At 39.1% G+C, this 17193-nt stretch overlaps 1 protein-coding gene across 1 annotated transcript in view; it reads right to left on the bottom strand.

Moving 5' to 3' along the window:
- The window catches only part of ANKEF1 (ankyrin repeat and EF-hand domain containing 1), a 1352638-nt gene that overhangs the window by 816334 nt on the left and 519111 nt on the right, over window positions 1-17193 (bottom strand). Inside the window, exon 5 of the mRNA XM_044056684.1 lies at window positions 15136-15259. Coding sequence (XP_043912619.1) covers window positions 15136-15259 — 124 coding nt within the window. The remainder of the gene's footprint in view (window positions 1-15135; window positions 15260-17193) is intronic.

Here is a 17193-nt window from a genome sequence, read left to right as displayed (position 1 = left end):
AAAACCTTGTACATTAAAAGCTGTAAGCAGTAACGTATAGTACATGTCATCTGTTACATAGATATGCTATTTTATTAGTAACAGCTCAAGTTGCTAAAGTGCAGTACTGTAAAGTATATTTGTTATTTCATCAGTGAGCAGCTTACTAAAATTTATCATTTACCTCCCCATAAATATTCAGTTTGTAGTCAGAAATCTCTTATTTCCCAAAAGTATGATATCAGCATCAAATCTTTTGTATCATTCTAAAATGCTTATTCTCCTAACCAAATTCTTTATACTGTTTACATTAACAGCCACTGTTCTACAGCTATCTCCTCTTGCTGTTTGTTTTAATATCTTTTCTGTTAATTACTAAGCATTCAACCTTCCCCCTTTTTCTTTTCTTTTTTAATTCCTGGACATTTTCTTTTTCTTTCTCTTAATCTTTTACCTAGCAATTTCTTTTTTTTTTCTTTCTACCAATGTCCAACTTACATCTTCTTCATTACTTATTTCTTAACCTTCTTCCATATCATTTTCTTGTTTTTTGTCTATAAGATTTTCATTACTTTGTTCTGAGTCTTTTCCCTTCTTTTCTTTTAATTCTCCCTTTTCTTCTTGCACTATTTTTTGTACATTTTAGCAACTATTTATTTTCCCTTTCATTCTCATTTCTGCCTTGATCACAATCCATTTATCCATAAATGCCTCATATTGTTACATTTATAGCATCTTAACACTATTTTTTTAGCATTAAGTCCAATTTCTCAACAAATATATTTCCTTTTATCACAATTTCAATTAAGTCTGATCAGACTTACCAAAATAAAAGCAGGTTTTAGTCTGTCCCCAATACTTAAGAAATACTTTTTTCCCTTTAACATTTATAATACTCGGAATATGCATAATATTCTCATTTTCTATTTTACTACAGCATTACAATCCCACCCTTTAGTCCATAATCCTGTGTCATATACTTTAGTAATGTCCAACGCATTTTACTTAAATGTCTGCTTAAACTCTCTTTTGCAACATCTGTTCTGTACTGAATATGTCATTTCTTTTTAGTATCTCTCTTAAATGCCTTAAAGATATACAAGTTCCAAGGACAGCAGTTTTTTATTTCATATTCCCCAAATTTTCCATCACATGCCCATTTTTAAAAATAATATCACAAAAAGTTTCTTTATACACATGAATACATGCTCTTACCTCATTCACTTTTGTACCCAAAGGTAAAATGACATTGTCCCACACCTTGTATCTTTCTATTGCTTTATCTACTTTATTATAAATCCTTACTGTATACTTCTTTTTTGCTTGACTTCTAAATCATTTTCCACCCTTTTTCAGTTCTCTACTTCAATGTATCTGCATATGTTTTTTTTTCTTGATCACATCTCTCCCATTTATGTGCTGTACTTCTTCATGTTGTATTTTGTCCAAAATGTCCCCCATGATGATTCTTTATCACTTTCTTGCTCACTTGCTGAAAGCATGTCTCTAAGTAAATCATATTGCAACCCTCACAATTGGAGGGTTATAATAATGGGCCTATATCACATTATCGAAATTCCAAAATATCGAACACCATAAGCTCGACCTTGGAATCTCGAAATGTGATATACTCAAACTCTCAGAACAGCTAATTTTTTCCAAGAGAAAAAAATTTGCTGTTCCGAGAAAACACACAAAGCACATGCACACCAAAATACATAATTCACACATACACACTTCACAGAACCCTACACTAAACCATACATACACTACTAGCTATCCACGTACCTTAACCCAACCCTAACCCTAAGGTCCCTAACTAACCCACACTCACCTTAACTGCTCCCTAACCCTAAGGTCTCTAACTAACGCATACTCACCTTACCTGCTCCCTAACCCTAAGGTCTCTAACTATCGCACACTCACCTTACCCGCTCCCTAACCCTATGGTCCCTAACTATTGCACACTCACTTTACCCGCTCCCTAACCCTAAGGTCCCTAACTATCACACACTCACCTTACCCTCTCCCTATCCCTAAGGTCCCTAACTTTCACAGAACTCAGCTTACCTTGGTCCATTCACACACTTACCTTAACCCGGTCTGTCACCTTCGTACCACAGTTGAGGAAATAGCAAAGCTGAAGAAAAGGCCCACCGAATACTTTCCCTAGGAAAATATTCGGTGTTTTGCAGCTTCGCTATTTCAAGCGTTCGCTGAATAGGGGTCGATATTAGAACATTCAATGTTTTAACACTTCGATGTTCTAATATAGACCCATAATAACACATCCTTCTTTCAGTCCTTTATTATCTTCAAACAACTATGTTTGAAATAAACCCACTGACTGCTGTTTCCACAATTTCATCTAACAGTTCAGAAGGCTCTACTACTTTTTCCATGATTATTAAATCACTGCCACTATAAACCACAGGTTCCAAAGGCTTAAATGCCTTCTCTTTTTCTCCTTTATCCTTTGCTACATCCAGTTCATCTGTAAAAGACTCGACCACCTTTTTCACAATCAGTTCACTGCTGCTATCACCTGAAGGCTCAAGCATTCTTTGTCCCTGCTTCTCCAGGCCACCACTGCACCTGGATTGGAAGTCTACCAGTGAAACGGGATCCAAGCTCAACCAATGAAGCACAGGGGAAGTTCCCTGATGGTCTGGTCAAATTTCCCTTAATAGTATAAATGCCACCTCAGTTCTCCCCTGAAAACAGGCTATACTAGCCTAGTAGGACCCCAGTCAACAAAGGATAAAAAAATTCTTCATACTTTCACAATTAATCAGTACAAACTTTAATATATTAGTCTGACAATTCAGAATTCTAAAAATCAAAGCTGTAAAGTGTACACTTTTCCCAAACTTAGAAACAGCTTTGCCATCCTTGTCTGAAGGAGAAGAATTTTAATTAACAAAATGATTTGCAGTAGCTGGATTAAATATAGCTATAGCTGTAGGGTCAGGTCTGGGAGTGGTGTATAAAAACTTGAAACATTGAGGATGTTTGTACATTCTATCTGCTTTCTTATGTGCAATAGGTTAGCTGTCAAGGAAACCACAGGCTGTGACAAACACATCCTCCAATGCTGACAGCACTGGATAGGTGGTGGATGGGTGAAGGTTTAGGAATCTCTGTTGTAGCAATTCATAGTATTTTCCAAGGAGTGAGAAACTCAGTGTTCTCCACTGAAAACACTGGTGCATTCTAGAAATAGTCTCAGAGAAAGTGAATCCCTCACAAGGGATTCCAAATCTTGAACCTCTTCAGGGAAAAGGGAATCCATTTAACAGAAGCCAACTTACAACAAAGGTCAATAGCTTATGCAAGACCCTCAGCCAAGCCCAATAAATTACTCCTGTCCAGAGAGACTGACAAAACAGAAGTTAAATGTTTAGTTTTGTTTCTCTTTTTGACAAAAACATTGAAGCAAACAAACCTATAATTGCCAGCAAGAGCTTCCCCAGGGATGGACACAACATTTTGGCTAAGCAATAACACACATTCTTTGCCCCATCTCTCATGTCTAACCAAAGTGTCTCTCCATTGTTCACTGAGAGAACACCAACAGCAGCAGAGAACATGCCTAACCCATGGTGGCTGCATGGACAGCACCAAAGGGGTCCAAGTAAAAAGATGAGTGGTTAGAGGAATCAGCCTTGGTGACAGTAGAGTTACTTCACTGTAGCTGAGTCAAATTCCTAACCTTCTGTAATGGCAAAGGTTGCTTAGTAATTTTTTTCTTTTTGTGGCTTTACGAATATCTGACTTGAGGACCAGTAGTTTGCTCCATCATGCAACCAGAAATGGTGCTTGTTTCATGAAGAAGCTTAGCAGCAACAGTTGGTGAGTCCACCTCTACAAAGAGGACAGTAACAAGTGGAGTCCCTCATGGATCAGTCCAGGGACACTCCTTTTAGGCATTTATTTCTCTGAAATCAAAGCCAATGTCAAGGGTCTCTGGCTGACCAAATTTGCAGAAGACTGCAAATTAGGAGCCATCATAGAATCCTCCACTGACACTAATGTTCTCTAGCAGGGGCTGACACAGACAAATAACTTGTGTCAGAGCCATGGATTAAAACTAAATGCCAAAAAATACATAATATCATCCTTCAAGAAGTCATTCACCACTGGTATCTGTAGTATTGACAACACACCCCTAAGAGTCAAACCAGCAGTCAGGGACTTAGGGACACATATAGTCAATAATCTAGCATTTGACTATCATGGGTCTACAGTAGTGAGGGAATCATTCTGTCATGCAACTTATAAACAAAGGTATGGCATCTAGGCATATGTAGATCATTGTTTCACTGTATTTAGCATTCATCGCACCTATCACTGAGTGCAATGCACCCATTGTTATGTATCTAACCAGGCACAACCGACAAGTGGAATGTCCACAGAGGTTCCTCACTAAAAGAATACAGAGCATAAGAAATATGTTCTGTACAGACAGCCTCAAAGCTCTATCATTGTATCTGTCTCCTACAGGCTGTTGAGGGGAGATCTATGCCTGGCATACAAAGCAGTGTCAAACCCCACCATGACTGACCTCCTGTACATCCACAAAACAAACAGCATCAGAATTACCTCTTCTAAAGACTAAAACCTTGTCTGTGATATAAACCGGACCTGCTAGAGGGGCAGATATGTATACCAAAGACTACCCCTAATCTGGAACAGGCTCCCCATCCATGTGAAGCAGAATTCTTCCCTAAGCTAATTCAAGTGTAACTTGGACAATTGGATTAGGAACAGGAAAGTCATCCTTGGTTTGGTACCTATGTCTCTAATGGAAACAGGCAGCCTGCACATAATTCATCCCCCAAGCCTTTACTTATAAATGTTTCATCTCCCAAACCTTGCTTACACTTACCAGAACTAGTCAGCGATTTATTAGCATGGCTAGGCTTAAAAAGGACCTTGTGGTCATTAGCCTAGTAAACAAATAGATAAAACAGGTAAAACAGGAAAATAGCTAAAAGTCACTTTTCCCATAAAAACAGAGCAAAAAGCACTTTAAAGAATTCCCCGGCCACAAAAAATAAAATAATCACAGTTTCTCTTAGTATTTAACAAATTGTAACTTCTTTTTACCACAAAATTAAAAAAGTGAGTGCCTGTTTATGTGTACATGAAAATAACATGGCAGTCAATTAAAATTACTTTTCTGTAGCTTAAAAGTAGCTATTTTTCACACAAAACTAAGTTTAAATAATTAAAACATAATGTGGAAGGTTTACACTGATGGGAACTTATCTGCATAATAATAGAACAGCATTACCAAACTGTTGATCCTCAAAAGCCTGCAAAGTACCACTCTTCTCAAAAGCTGGAAACCTTGGAAGGGCTTGAAACCCAAACCTGTGTTTTTAATCAGCTCAGCTCAAGCTGACTGATGGTTTGGGTGGATGGAAGCTGTCCTGAAGCTTTGGAAGCTGTCTGTCTGTTATATCCGATGCAGGATATAACCCATATAGCATAGATTATTGCAGCTGTGATCAATATGAGGAACATCGACTTTTCTTCACGAAAAATGAGGAAGTGGTCGGTACTCCCACAGCTTTGGTGAAGTACTAGCCAACCATTAATCACTCAAAGCCCAAAGGGAAGAGTGCACTTTATCGGTAAGAAAGTTATGAAGTATCAGCACTCTAGTCACTGATTTCATACTGCACTCCTCAATCTTTACAGTGACTCAGCTGCATGGTGGGTGCCCTAAGGCTTTCAAAGCTGGCCAGCTGGTCCGATCCTTGGCAGATCATCCCATATAGCTTAGGTTACTTCAACAGTGATCTAATGATGAACATCATGTATTTCCCTCTTATTAGATGTGGACAACATGTTTACAGTTAATGGATGTACATACGTGTTAGAGCTTGAGACTAAAAGAACTTTGTTCTGTTGTATTACTATAGTAGGGATGCCAGAAACAGCCTGTTCACTAGTCACAGGACTTCAGAGTCAGATGGGAGGAGAACTTTCTGCAGCTCTTGAATGAAGAAAATCCTGCACAAGCTGTACTGCCATAGACACAGCTTACAATGAAAGAGGAAGTGAAGCCCACCTTAAAAGAAGTAGAACACTACTAAGGAAAATAAAGTCAAGGAGATCAGCAGGCTCAGATGAGGTCATGGCACATATGAAAAAGGTGTTGGGAGAAGTAGAGAAAAAGCTTCTGAGGGTACTCATAGCAGTATGGACAGAAAGTCACATCACAGATGCTGGATAATAAGCAGTCTAGAGCCAGTGTACAATTACAAAGGGGGCATTCACAACTGTGGGCACTACAGAGTTATTAAGCTCTATAATTATATAACAGGAAAGTGCTACGGATGATGACGATAAACAAATATGCAGAATAGTATGAAGTAAGTTGGGAAATAAGCAGTTCAGATTCAAATCAGGATGCAGTACAACCAACCTAGTGATTGCAGTGAGACAAATAATTGAAAAGAAGCTAAAGATGAAGAAAGAATTCAAATGGGCATTTTTTTTTTTTGAGAGAGCATATTATAAGGTCCCTTGAAAGCAAATTTGTGGAGTCCTGTGATGGTTTCAAGTCCCAAAAGCATTGGCAAAATTAATTCAGACTATGGACAAGGACTCAATGACAAACATGTGAACATTGTTTGGACACACATTGGGATTCCCAGTGAGAGTAGCTGTGCATCAGGGTTCAACTCTGAGACCACTGCTTTTATACTGGTGATGGACCTCATTAGCAAATAGGTCAGAAAGGCAGATCAACAAAACTGCTGTATACAGATGGTGTGGCATTACAGTCCCTGAACAAGAACTTCAGCAAATGATAAGGAAATGAATACATAACTAAAGGCACAAGGGATGGAATTAAGTAAAGACAAGACATTTGTCATGGCAGCAAATGAAGAAAACCAGAAGCAGAAGCTGTAAACTTAGACAGAAGGGAAAAAAGTCAAACAGGTTTCAGTTTTATAGCTTCAAGTATCTGCAAAGGATGGTGAGGAGATTGAAAGTCTGAATGAGGAGGTCTAAACTAGAATCAGAGGGGCTACAGCCTTCTGGCACAGACTATCAGGGGTAGCATGTTACAGAAGAATGCTGAAGAAGCTTAAAAGTAAGGAATACAAAACAGTGGTGTGACTAGTATTACTGCAGAATACAAAAATGTGGGTAGTGAAGGCAGAATAATTGTGGAAGCTAGAGGTAATGGAGATAAGGTGCCTGAGATGGGTGTTAGGATGCATAGTGTGAGACAGATGAAGAAATTAGGATGTCAGACCAGAAGCCAAAGTAGCTCCAATTGTAGGCAAGGTCAAAGAGAAGGGATTAAGTGGTTCGGGCACATGTTCAGGAAAGCAGAAGGTAAACAGGTGTAAAAGTGTTTGGAGAGACAAAAAGAAGGCAAGAGGAAATGAGAATAACCAGCAAAGAGATGGATGGATTATGTGAAAGAAGAATTGCAACAGTCATGCATCACCACTGAAGAAAGTAGGACAATGACATTGAACTGAGAAAGATGGCAACAGTTGAACGACACCCCAAACATATGAAGAAAATGGGAAAAATTGGAGTTGATGATCATGATAATGATAATGATGATATTCTGGTGTATTACTCTAGTATCCCTGCAGTACTAATTATCATAGAACAATTTGGATTTTCATTCTCTGTCATACTTTTGTCCCATTCTGCATTTAATAACTCACGTTGTTTTGGCAGGCTGTTCAAATTAAAGTTGGTGCAATTTGTCAGATATGTTCAGTTACAATTTGTATGTTACCTATGAGTTCTTGTCAGGTGCGTGTATTATATAAGATCTCTTTAACAACTGTATTTGAATGTGTATTCAGAGTGTACTTTGATGTCTCTATACTGGAGCACAGTATATCATGCACGCACAGCACATGCATACAGTATTTCCACTACAATTGAAATGAACATTGCATATAATTAAAATAAAACTTTAAGGGCACTTAAAAATCACATTTTTATTACTAATCAAAAGCTTTTTATAAATGGTATTTGTCATATGATGTTCTTTCATGTCATGTTTCGTGTATGTTAACAGCGGATAAACATCATTCAGACAAGATGAAAAAAATGGTTGATGGGAAAATGATATTTAATACAGACTAGACAGAGAATGTCTGCTACCTTGTTCTACTTTGAACTGACCAATAACAGTATACTTTACAACACACTAAGATATTAAGTATCAGAGCTCAATTCAAAAAAGGCTTTATAGTATCTAATACTAATATAAGTATTTTCATTGTGGAACTATAACCATGGTGACTGCAGAGTACATGTGCATCTTAATACCCTGTTCAGTCTCAGCCTCTCCACAGGATATGTGCCCATAGAATGGCGCATGGCAACGGTGGTCCTGCTTCACAAGGGTGGGGCCACAACTGACCCTGGGAACTACCGACCAATAAGCCTGACCAGTCTGATCTGTAAGGCTATGGAGCGAATCATTATGGAACTCATAAATGGAGAGATTGGGAACCTCCAGTCACTGGACCCCACACAGTTCGGCTTCGTCAAGGGCAGATCATGCCTCCTGAACCTGGTGGATTTCTTTGAGACAGTTACTCAGGCTATAGATAAGGGAAAGGAGGTACACACGGCTTACCTTGAACTTGCTAAAGCATTTGACACTATTCCCCATTCAGGTATTACTGATAAGCTTACCAGCCTGGGCATAAACCCTTACATCATAAGATGGATCGCAAACTGGCTCTCAGACAGATCCCATAAAGTAAGAGTAACGGGATCTATGTCCAAATCCAGACCAGTAAGGAGTGGCATGCCTCAGGGCTCTGTCCTGGGGCTCCTCCTGTTTGGCATATACTTCTCAGAAGTACAGGCAAGCACGGAAGGGCTGTGGCTGCCTAAGTTTGCGGACGACTGCAAACTGGGTGCTATAATAGAGTCTCCGGCTGACATGGAGATCCTCCAGAAGGGCCTAAATGAGACTGATGCATGGTGTCAAAGCCATGGTCTCAAGCTAAATGCAAAAAAATGTGTAGTAATCCCCTTTGGAAAAAACAGAGTACCCGCAAACTACAACATAGGAGGTAATCCCCTGAAATCTGAAGAAGAAATAATGGATCTAGGGACCCAAGTAGATAGTCAGCTTTCCTATGATAACCATGTTGCCAAAGTGGTTAGAAAATCCTTCTATGTGACCCATCTGATCACAAAAGGGTTTGATTTAAGATCTAAGGATGTAATGGTGCCCCTCTACTCTTCTCTCATCAGACCCATTATTGAATACAATGCACCAATTTGAATGTACCTGGCTAGATATCTCCAGCAGCTGGAGAGACCACAGAGGTACCTAACCAAGAGGATTACTGGCCTCAAACAGTTGCCCTATACAGCATGATTGAAAAAGCTAAGACTGTTCTCTGTTGCATATCGCTTTCTCAGAGGTGATCTCTGTCTAACATACAGAGCCATGTCCAACCCAGAATTGTTGAACATGCTCCATCTTAGCAAAACCAAATCAACTCGAGTTACACGCTCTAGGGATATAAACCTCAACACAACAATGAACAGAACATGCTGGAGGGATAGATTCCTTTCGCAAAGACTTCCCTTACTATGGAACAGGGTCCCGATCTACATAAGACAGAGCCCCTCACTATCACTCTTCAAGAGGAACCTTGATGAGTGGATGGGTAACAGAAAGTTCACACTGGGGATCACACCAACAGCACTACTAGATAGGGGCCAAGGGTACTAGCTGCTAGTACAAGGGTCTAGGGAACTACTAAAGGGGCGGTGAATACCGCACAATGTGGCTGGGCTAATATATGCCTTCGGGCAGATAGCCCAGTACCAACCTATGAACTTATATGGACAGTTTCCATATTTACAGTTATATATCCCTAAGCTGGGGATACATAGTACTATCCTAGATAACTAAAATTATAAACAGCATTATTCTAGCTATGTGACAATGACTCCTGGGTAATATGCAAATTATGGTGGTGGCATCCTTAAGCTGTGTACCAATAGAAAACTGATTATTATCTCAGAGTCTCACTGTTAGGGTGCATCCTTTATACAGTTACTTGATTTGGGGTCACATGCCGTCAACTTACCATATTACAGTATTGCTTTCCATAAACATCGCAACATATAGCAAAGTCAAAGGAGCATAGCTAATCAGATGACTATAAAATGCAACTTCTATCCAATTTCAAAACTGCTCTACTGCTGACAAAAAGTACAGGTTACTAGTGTTCAAATCAGAGTCAGGCTTGCTGCCACTAAACACAGCAAGTTTGTGGAAATAATACTCTGTAAATGTACAGTTTGTGATGTAAAAAATAAAGTGGAAGTTTTTTTCCCCAAAGGGAACTTATCTGCCCAGCAAAAGACTAGCGTTAGCTGACTGTCAATCCTCAAAGCCTGTACAAAAACACTCTCTTCAACAGCAGGAAAGCTTAGAGGGGCTTGGTGCCAAAACCTGTCTTTTAGTTAGCTCAATTTGAGCTGACTGATTGTTTTGGTACATGGGAGGTGCCCTGAAGCTTTTGAACTGGCTGGCTGTTATATCCTTAACAGGATGCAACCCATATATCTTAGGCTACTGAAGCAGTGAGCCATATGAAGAGCATTGTAAGTTGCCTGTAGGGAAAGACTGTGTTGAAGTGTCAGCTGAGGTACCAAGCCACCATGGTTAGTCTGCACAGGGGAGGGGGGGGGCAATCTAGCTCCCCCTTGTCTGTTTATGTATTAAATAAACTTAGTGTTGTCTGTTATAACTAACAGTTGTCCAGGTGTCCACAGCTAATTCAGTGTTTTGACAGCTTTTATCATTTCTTTGAGGCTTATGTGTAGGTGCCTGAAATGAGGTTACAAAATGCACTGAACTTTTTTTTTTTACTCAAATGATTTTTATTTTAATGAAATAACACAATAATTTAATACATTCAGGAAACAAGCATTAGTGGCAACTGCACACATCCAACAGCAGCACCTTAACTATGTCAGTAGTATACAGCTGCCATTCATCTTACAATGCAGACATGAGATTACATCAAACCCATGATACAGTAGTCAAATGACTACAGACACTTCCAAAAAACTTACAATACAGCGCATCTACAAATGAAAAAGAACAAACAACCTATTATTTTATATATCCATAATATTCACTGTAAATATGGCTGCTAAACTGTTTGAGCTAACATAATGCATGTTGAATATATTGTGTGCCACTACTGGGCTAAACCCAGTATTACTTGTCTCCTGCCATATATGCAACAAGTACTCATGGGTGACTGGACTATTTGCTAATCATACTGCCTAGCTCCTTACATTTTACCAGCATGACAAAGCATTTCATAATTGTATGAGATACTGGTTAGTACAGCTACTGAAACTAGCCATGTTGTTACAGTTAACGTGTGTGCACAGTACTTGCATTCCTAACATGCTTAACCCAGCATCAACTCTATGTCCCACATTGCATTACACTATTCAGTATTCTACACATAGGTTCATAAGTTCATAGGTTCATAGGTAGGTACAAGGCTATCGGCCCAAGGGCTTATGTAAACCTAGCCAGCAAGGTTCCATAGCTTACGCCACCCAAGAAAGTTATTTTCCTGTGCCACTGTCCAGCAGAGACACAGAAGTGATCCCCGGGGTGTATTTCCTATTTCCCATCCACTCATCAAGATTTTTCTTGAAGAGTGCTAATGAAGAACTTTGCTTGACCCAGATGGGTAGCTTGTTCCAGAGTATAGGAAGTCTCTGGGACAGGAATCTATCCCTCCAGCGTGTCCTGTTTATTGTGATGGCAAGGTTTAGGTCCGTAGAGTGTGTAGCTCGAAGGGATTAGGATTTCTTTAGGTGTAGCATGTCCAATTGCTCTGGGTTTGACATAGCTTTATATGTTAGGCAGAGATCACCTCAGAATAGGTGATATGCTACAGAGTAAAGCTGGAGTTTTTTGAGGCAGTCAGTGTAGGGCATTTGTTTGAGGCCAGTAATCCTCTTTGTGAGGTACTTTTGTGGCCTTTCCAGCTGCTGCAGATGTCTTGTGAGGTACTTTCCAAAAGGGGCGTTGTACTCTATAATGGGTCTAATGAGTGACGAGTAGAGGGGAACAATGACCTCTTGTTTCCTGGATGAGAACCCTTTTATGATGAGGTGTGCCACATAGAAGGACTTCCTGACTACTGTGGCGATGTGACTATCAAAGACGAGACTACTGTCCACCTGGTTCCCAAGGTCTCTTATCATGCATTCGGTGTTAAGTAGATTGCTGCCTATGTGGTAGTTCATGGGTAGAGAGTTTTTACCAAAGGGGATGACACTGCACTTTTTGGCACTGAGCTTGAGGCCATGGCTCTGACACCAGGCATCTGTCTCAGTGATACCCTTCTGTAGGATGTCCACATCATATGGGGACTTGACTATGGCTCCTAGTTTGCAGTCATCTGCGAACTTCATTAGCCAGAGACCTTCTGTGTTAGCCTGTACTTCAGAGAAGTAGATACCAAACAGGAGAGGTCTCAGGACGGAAACCTGTGGTACTCCACTTGTCACTGCTTTGAGGTCAGATTTGGAGTCTGCAACTTTTACAGTGTTGGTTCTGTCAGTGAGCCAGTTGGCAGTCCATCTTGTGACATAGGGATTTATACCTAGTTTAGTGAGTTTAGCTATAATTCCAGAATGGGGGATGGTGTCAAAAGCCTTGGCGAAGTCAAGATAGGCTGTGTGAACCACTTTACCCTCATCCACAGCTTTGGTGACTGCCTCAAAGAAGTCGATCAGGTTCAGGAGGCATGATCTGCCTTTCACAAACCCGAATTGGGTGGGATCCAGAGTTTGGAGGTTACCAATGTCTTTGTTTATGAGTTCCATGATGATACGTTCCATGGCCTTGCAGACCAGGCTCGTCAGGCTAATAGGTCGATAGTTCCCAGGATCAGTGGTGGCTCCCCCTTTGTGGAGTGGAATAACTGTTGCTGTGCGCCATTCAGTGGGCACAAAGCCTGATGTAAGGCTATTATTGAACATGGTGCTTAAGTGGGGAGCCAGTTCATTCTGAAGTTCTTGTAAAACGCAGCCTGGGATGTTGTCCGGTCCCATGGATGCTGTGTTTTTGGCTTTAGAGAGTGCAGCTTTTACCTGCATAGTTTTGCTTACAGGGCCTCTGCATTTTTCCTGTATAGATATGTAGTCATACTTCTCTGACCTCCACATATTAGCAGATATCAGATGTATGTTTATCCGGCTCATCCTAAGTGTATGATTTTTTGCTTTTTTGCAAATCTGTGGTGGTTCTGTTGGATGTGATGATTTCTGAAGAAGTGTGGTTCTCCTTAGTTCTCCATTCTGTTAAAGTATGGTTATACAGCATCACCCAAGTACATACAGTAACTTCCCCAGTCCAAGTGCACCAACTTGTATGGACTGGAAAAGACAGAGTGCAGGAGAACAGTGAATTTGGGAGCCAAAAGTGCTGCTCACAGAGGATGATGTAACACAATAATACAAGGCCCAACCCCCGGTATGCTGACATCATTGAGAAGAGCATTGTGAGGCGTTAGGCATGAGCATCTCTTTAGGTGATTCCACATGCCTCCCAGTATTGTGACTGTACAATCACCTGCTCTGGCCAATATTAATTGATATGGGTTGCAACAAGGCTTCAGGAATAGCCTGCCTCAATAGCAGCATGCCATCCACATGCCTCCTCTGAAGACACTGGTGCATATTTTTCCTGACATTTTATGTTGTCCATAAGTGTGTGTGTGTGTGTGTGTGTGTGTGTGTGTGTGTGTGTGTGTGTGTGTGTGTGTGTGTGTATGCGTGTGTGTATGTGTGTGTGTGTGTGTGTGTGTGTGTGTGTGTGTGTGTGTGTGTGTGTGTGTGTAACTATAATGTAAGCAAAACCAACACACACTGCCATACTGCATTAGTGCATTACCCATAAATCCTTATAGTCATGTTGCAGTTCATATGCATATTACACGTGAGCTCTGTTTGTTACATTCCCCTTTAAATACTCCAAGAATATTATACTGCACCTTTAATGACTTAAAAAATCAGAGTAGCTTGGTATAAAACTTTTTGGAATTTCACCTAATATTTTTTACAGTACCATGATAGTAAAATGAGTATTCCAGTATAACAGTGAGTCTCACACAACTTTGTGGTAATTAAGAGAATGATAAGGAAGTTGTTATGTAAAAAGAAACATGGGCAATCACGTGCTATTTTCTGCATGCTTCTTAGTTGTACTAAATAATATACTTAATTTTATTGGCATGGACATTGAAATAAACTGCATAACAAAAAGAAGTGATTATGATACCTACATTTAAAAAATATTTGAAATGTAAACTACTAATGGAGATCTACTGAAACAGAGTTCTAGAATATTAATAATACAGGATGACAGTTATTTTCCCCTTCCATTGACTGCAATTCTTCCTTTCATCATTTGCAAAACGTTTGCATACACTATCTTCTTGGTTCTTTATCTCTATTCTTTTATGGCAGGTTCCCTTCTCCATTCCATAAAGTAGAGCAAAATTATTCTTTCTGATCTGTAATGTGTTACTGCATCCATCTCTCCTATACGGCTCTTTATTTTCTTCTACTGCATGGGTCTTTATAACATATTTCTATATTCTCCTTAATTAAAGAACATATATTTGTTAACAGAATGCATTTTTGTACAATTGACTGCCCATGCGTTTTACAAAATATTTTTTTTATTTAATTTGAGCTCTCCTCTGTGTTTGCAATACTTTTAGATTCTTGGATGCGCTTCTCCAGAAAATTCAAACTCCTGTTGTGGTGGGACTAACATTCCCATTCATTTTATAAAATTATCAGCCCAGTGCATTGGGGACAACTCCATAACCCAAGAAGGATAACAACTCAAGCAAGAGTATAGCTATTAGCTTAACAGTGACTTTTTTTATTTCAAATATGTGCTTTGGTAATTTCATTATAGCAGAATGTGCGGTTTCATATAAATTAATATTTTAAATTCCAATAAAACTAACATCAATTAAATCAGAAATGAAAGTAGACATTCAGTGGTACATAATCATTTAATAAGTGATGATCACATAATGCAGAGACATCTTTAAACAAAACCCAGATCAATGAGTACTGTACCTCTTTGAGCTATGAACTTGCAGCAATCAGCAAAACCACCTTTTGCAGCATAATGCAGTGGTGTGTTGCCATCCATGCTGATAATACCTAGGTCGCCACCATATGCCGATAATATCCGGAGTACCTAAAATATAAATAAGTTAGCTAGTAACTGTTTAAATGAATTAGATGTTTAAATATTCACTTACAATATTTAATATATGGACTAAATTAAAATACTATTTATAATATCTGAACTAAATTAAAAAAACTTATGAGTAACAACCAAAGTAATTAATACTAAACAATGGCATCCTAATAAGTTCATAGCTTTATAGGTAAGTACTAGGCTAGCTGCCCTTGTGGGCCATTTTAAGTCTGGCTAATTTCCCTTTTTTGTGTTCAAAATTACCTATCACATTTGGTTATAGATTGGCCTTTTCCATCCTATGATCGATACTTATATACTACCCCTAATAAGAATAACTATGATCATACCCTAGATAATTTGAGGGAACCCATGCATGGGATAAAGCATTTAGGGGCTGCATCTGTCCATTAGTAGTACAAGGTGGCAGTTCTGGTATAAATTTTCTATTTCCCATCCACAGATTTAAGTTGCTTGTGAAAGTGGACAGGGATGAACTTTGTTTTATGTGGACTGTGAGTCTGTTCAATAGCAATGGTATCTTCTGCGAAATATGCCTGCACCACGAAACCATCATGTTGATGTTGCAGAAGTGGTTTATTTAGGTCCCTAGACTGTGTATTTCTGATGCCATTTGACTTGCTGATGTGTAGTAAATCCATCAGTATTGGCTCATGTTTAGATTAATCACAAAGGAAAACAAAATATATATATTAAGAATGTGTTGTTAAATAAAAGCCATATAGCTCTCCAGTAATGAGTGTCATCACATAATGGCATCAATTTCAGCATAGGTTAAAAATGGTATCAATTTCAGTAAAACATTAAAAAAAAGAAAGATTTACTTCACCTCAAGCTTTCACATGTTCATCTGTTTTACTCTACAATGGCATCCAGATGCAGCTAATCAGATGACTATAAAATGCAACTTCTATCCAGTTTCAAAACTGCTCTACTGCTGACAAAAAGTACAGGTTACTAGTGTTCAAAACAGAGTCAGGCTTGCTGCCACTAAACACAGCACGTTTGTGGAAATAATACTCTGTAAAAGTACAGTTTGTGACATAAAAAATAAAGTGGAAGTTTTTTTTCCCCAAAGGGAACTTATCTGCCCAGCAATAGACTAGCGTTAGCTGACTGTCAATCCTCAAAAGCCTGTACAAGAACACTCTCTTCAACAGCAGGAAAGCTTAGAGGGGCTTGGTGCCAAAACCTGTCTTTTAGTTAGCTCAATTTGAGCTGACTGATTGTTTTGGTACATGGGAGGTGCCCTGAAGCTTTTGAACTGGCTGGCTGTTATATCCTTAACAGGATGTAACCCATATATCTTAGGCTACTGAATCAGTGAGCCATATGAAGAGCATTGTAAGTTGCCTGTAGGGAAAGACTGTGTTGAAGTGTCAGCTGAGGTACCAAGCCACCATGGTTAGTCTGCACAGGGGGGGGGGGGGCAATCTAGCTCCCCCTTGTCTGTTTATGTATTACATAAACTTAGTGTTGTCTGTTATAACTAACAGTGGTCCAGGTGTCCACAGCTAATTCAATGTTTTGACAGCTTTTATCATTTCATTGAGGCTTATGTGTAGGTGCCTGAAATGAGGTTACAAAATGCACTGAACTTTTTTTTTTACTCAAATGATTTTTATTTTAATGAAATAACACAGTAATTTAATACATTCATAACATTCAATAGCTATTTACAGTATGTACATTTAGCCTGACAAAAAGGATTCAGATAAAAACATTTGTAGTTAAATAATAAGTTAATATATAAACTATGATAGTTAGGAAGAGTTTGGTTCCATCTGTAGGGTATCAATCAAATTCAAAACTTTCCTCCACGGACTATTAACCAATGGCTTAGGAAAAGTTCTTAACTCTTTAGTTCTTTTCTCCATTAGTATGCATTTCTTCAGTGACGATAGGAATTC

The sequence above is a fragment of the Protopterus annectens genome, chromosome 1.part2, assembly GCF_019279795.1.
Source record: "Protopterus annectens isolate FY-2018-M chromosome 1.part2, PAN1.0, whole genome shotgun sequence".
NCBI lineage: Eukaryota > Metazoa > Chordata > Ceratodontiformes > Protopteridae > Protopterus > Protopterus annectens.
Note: the sequence above shows the minus strand (reverse complement) of the source record. Positions and strands in the feature narration are given on the sequence as shown.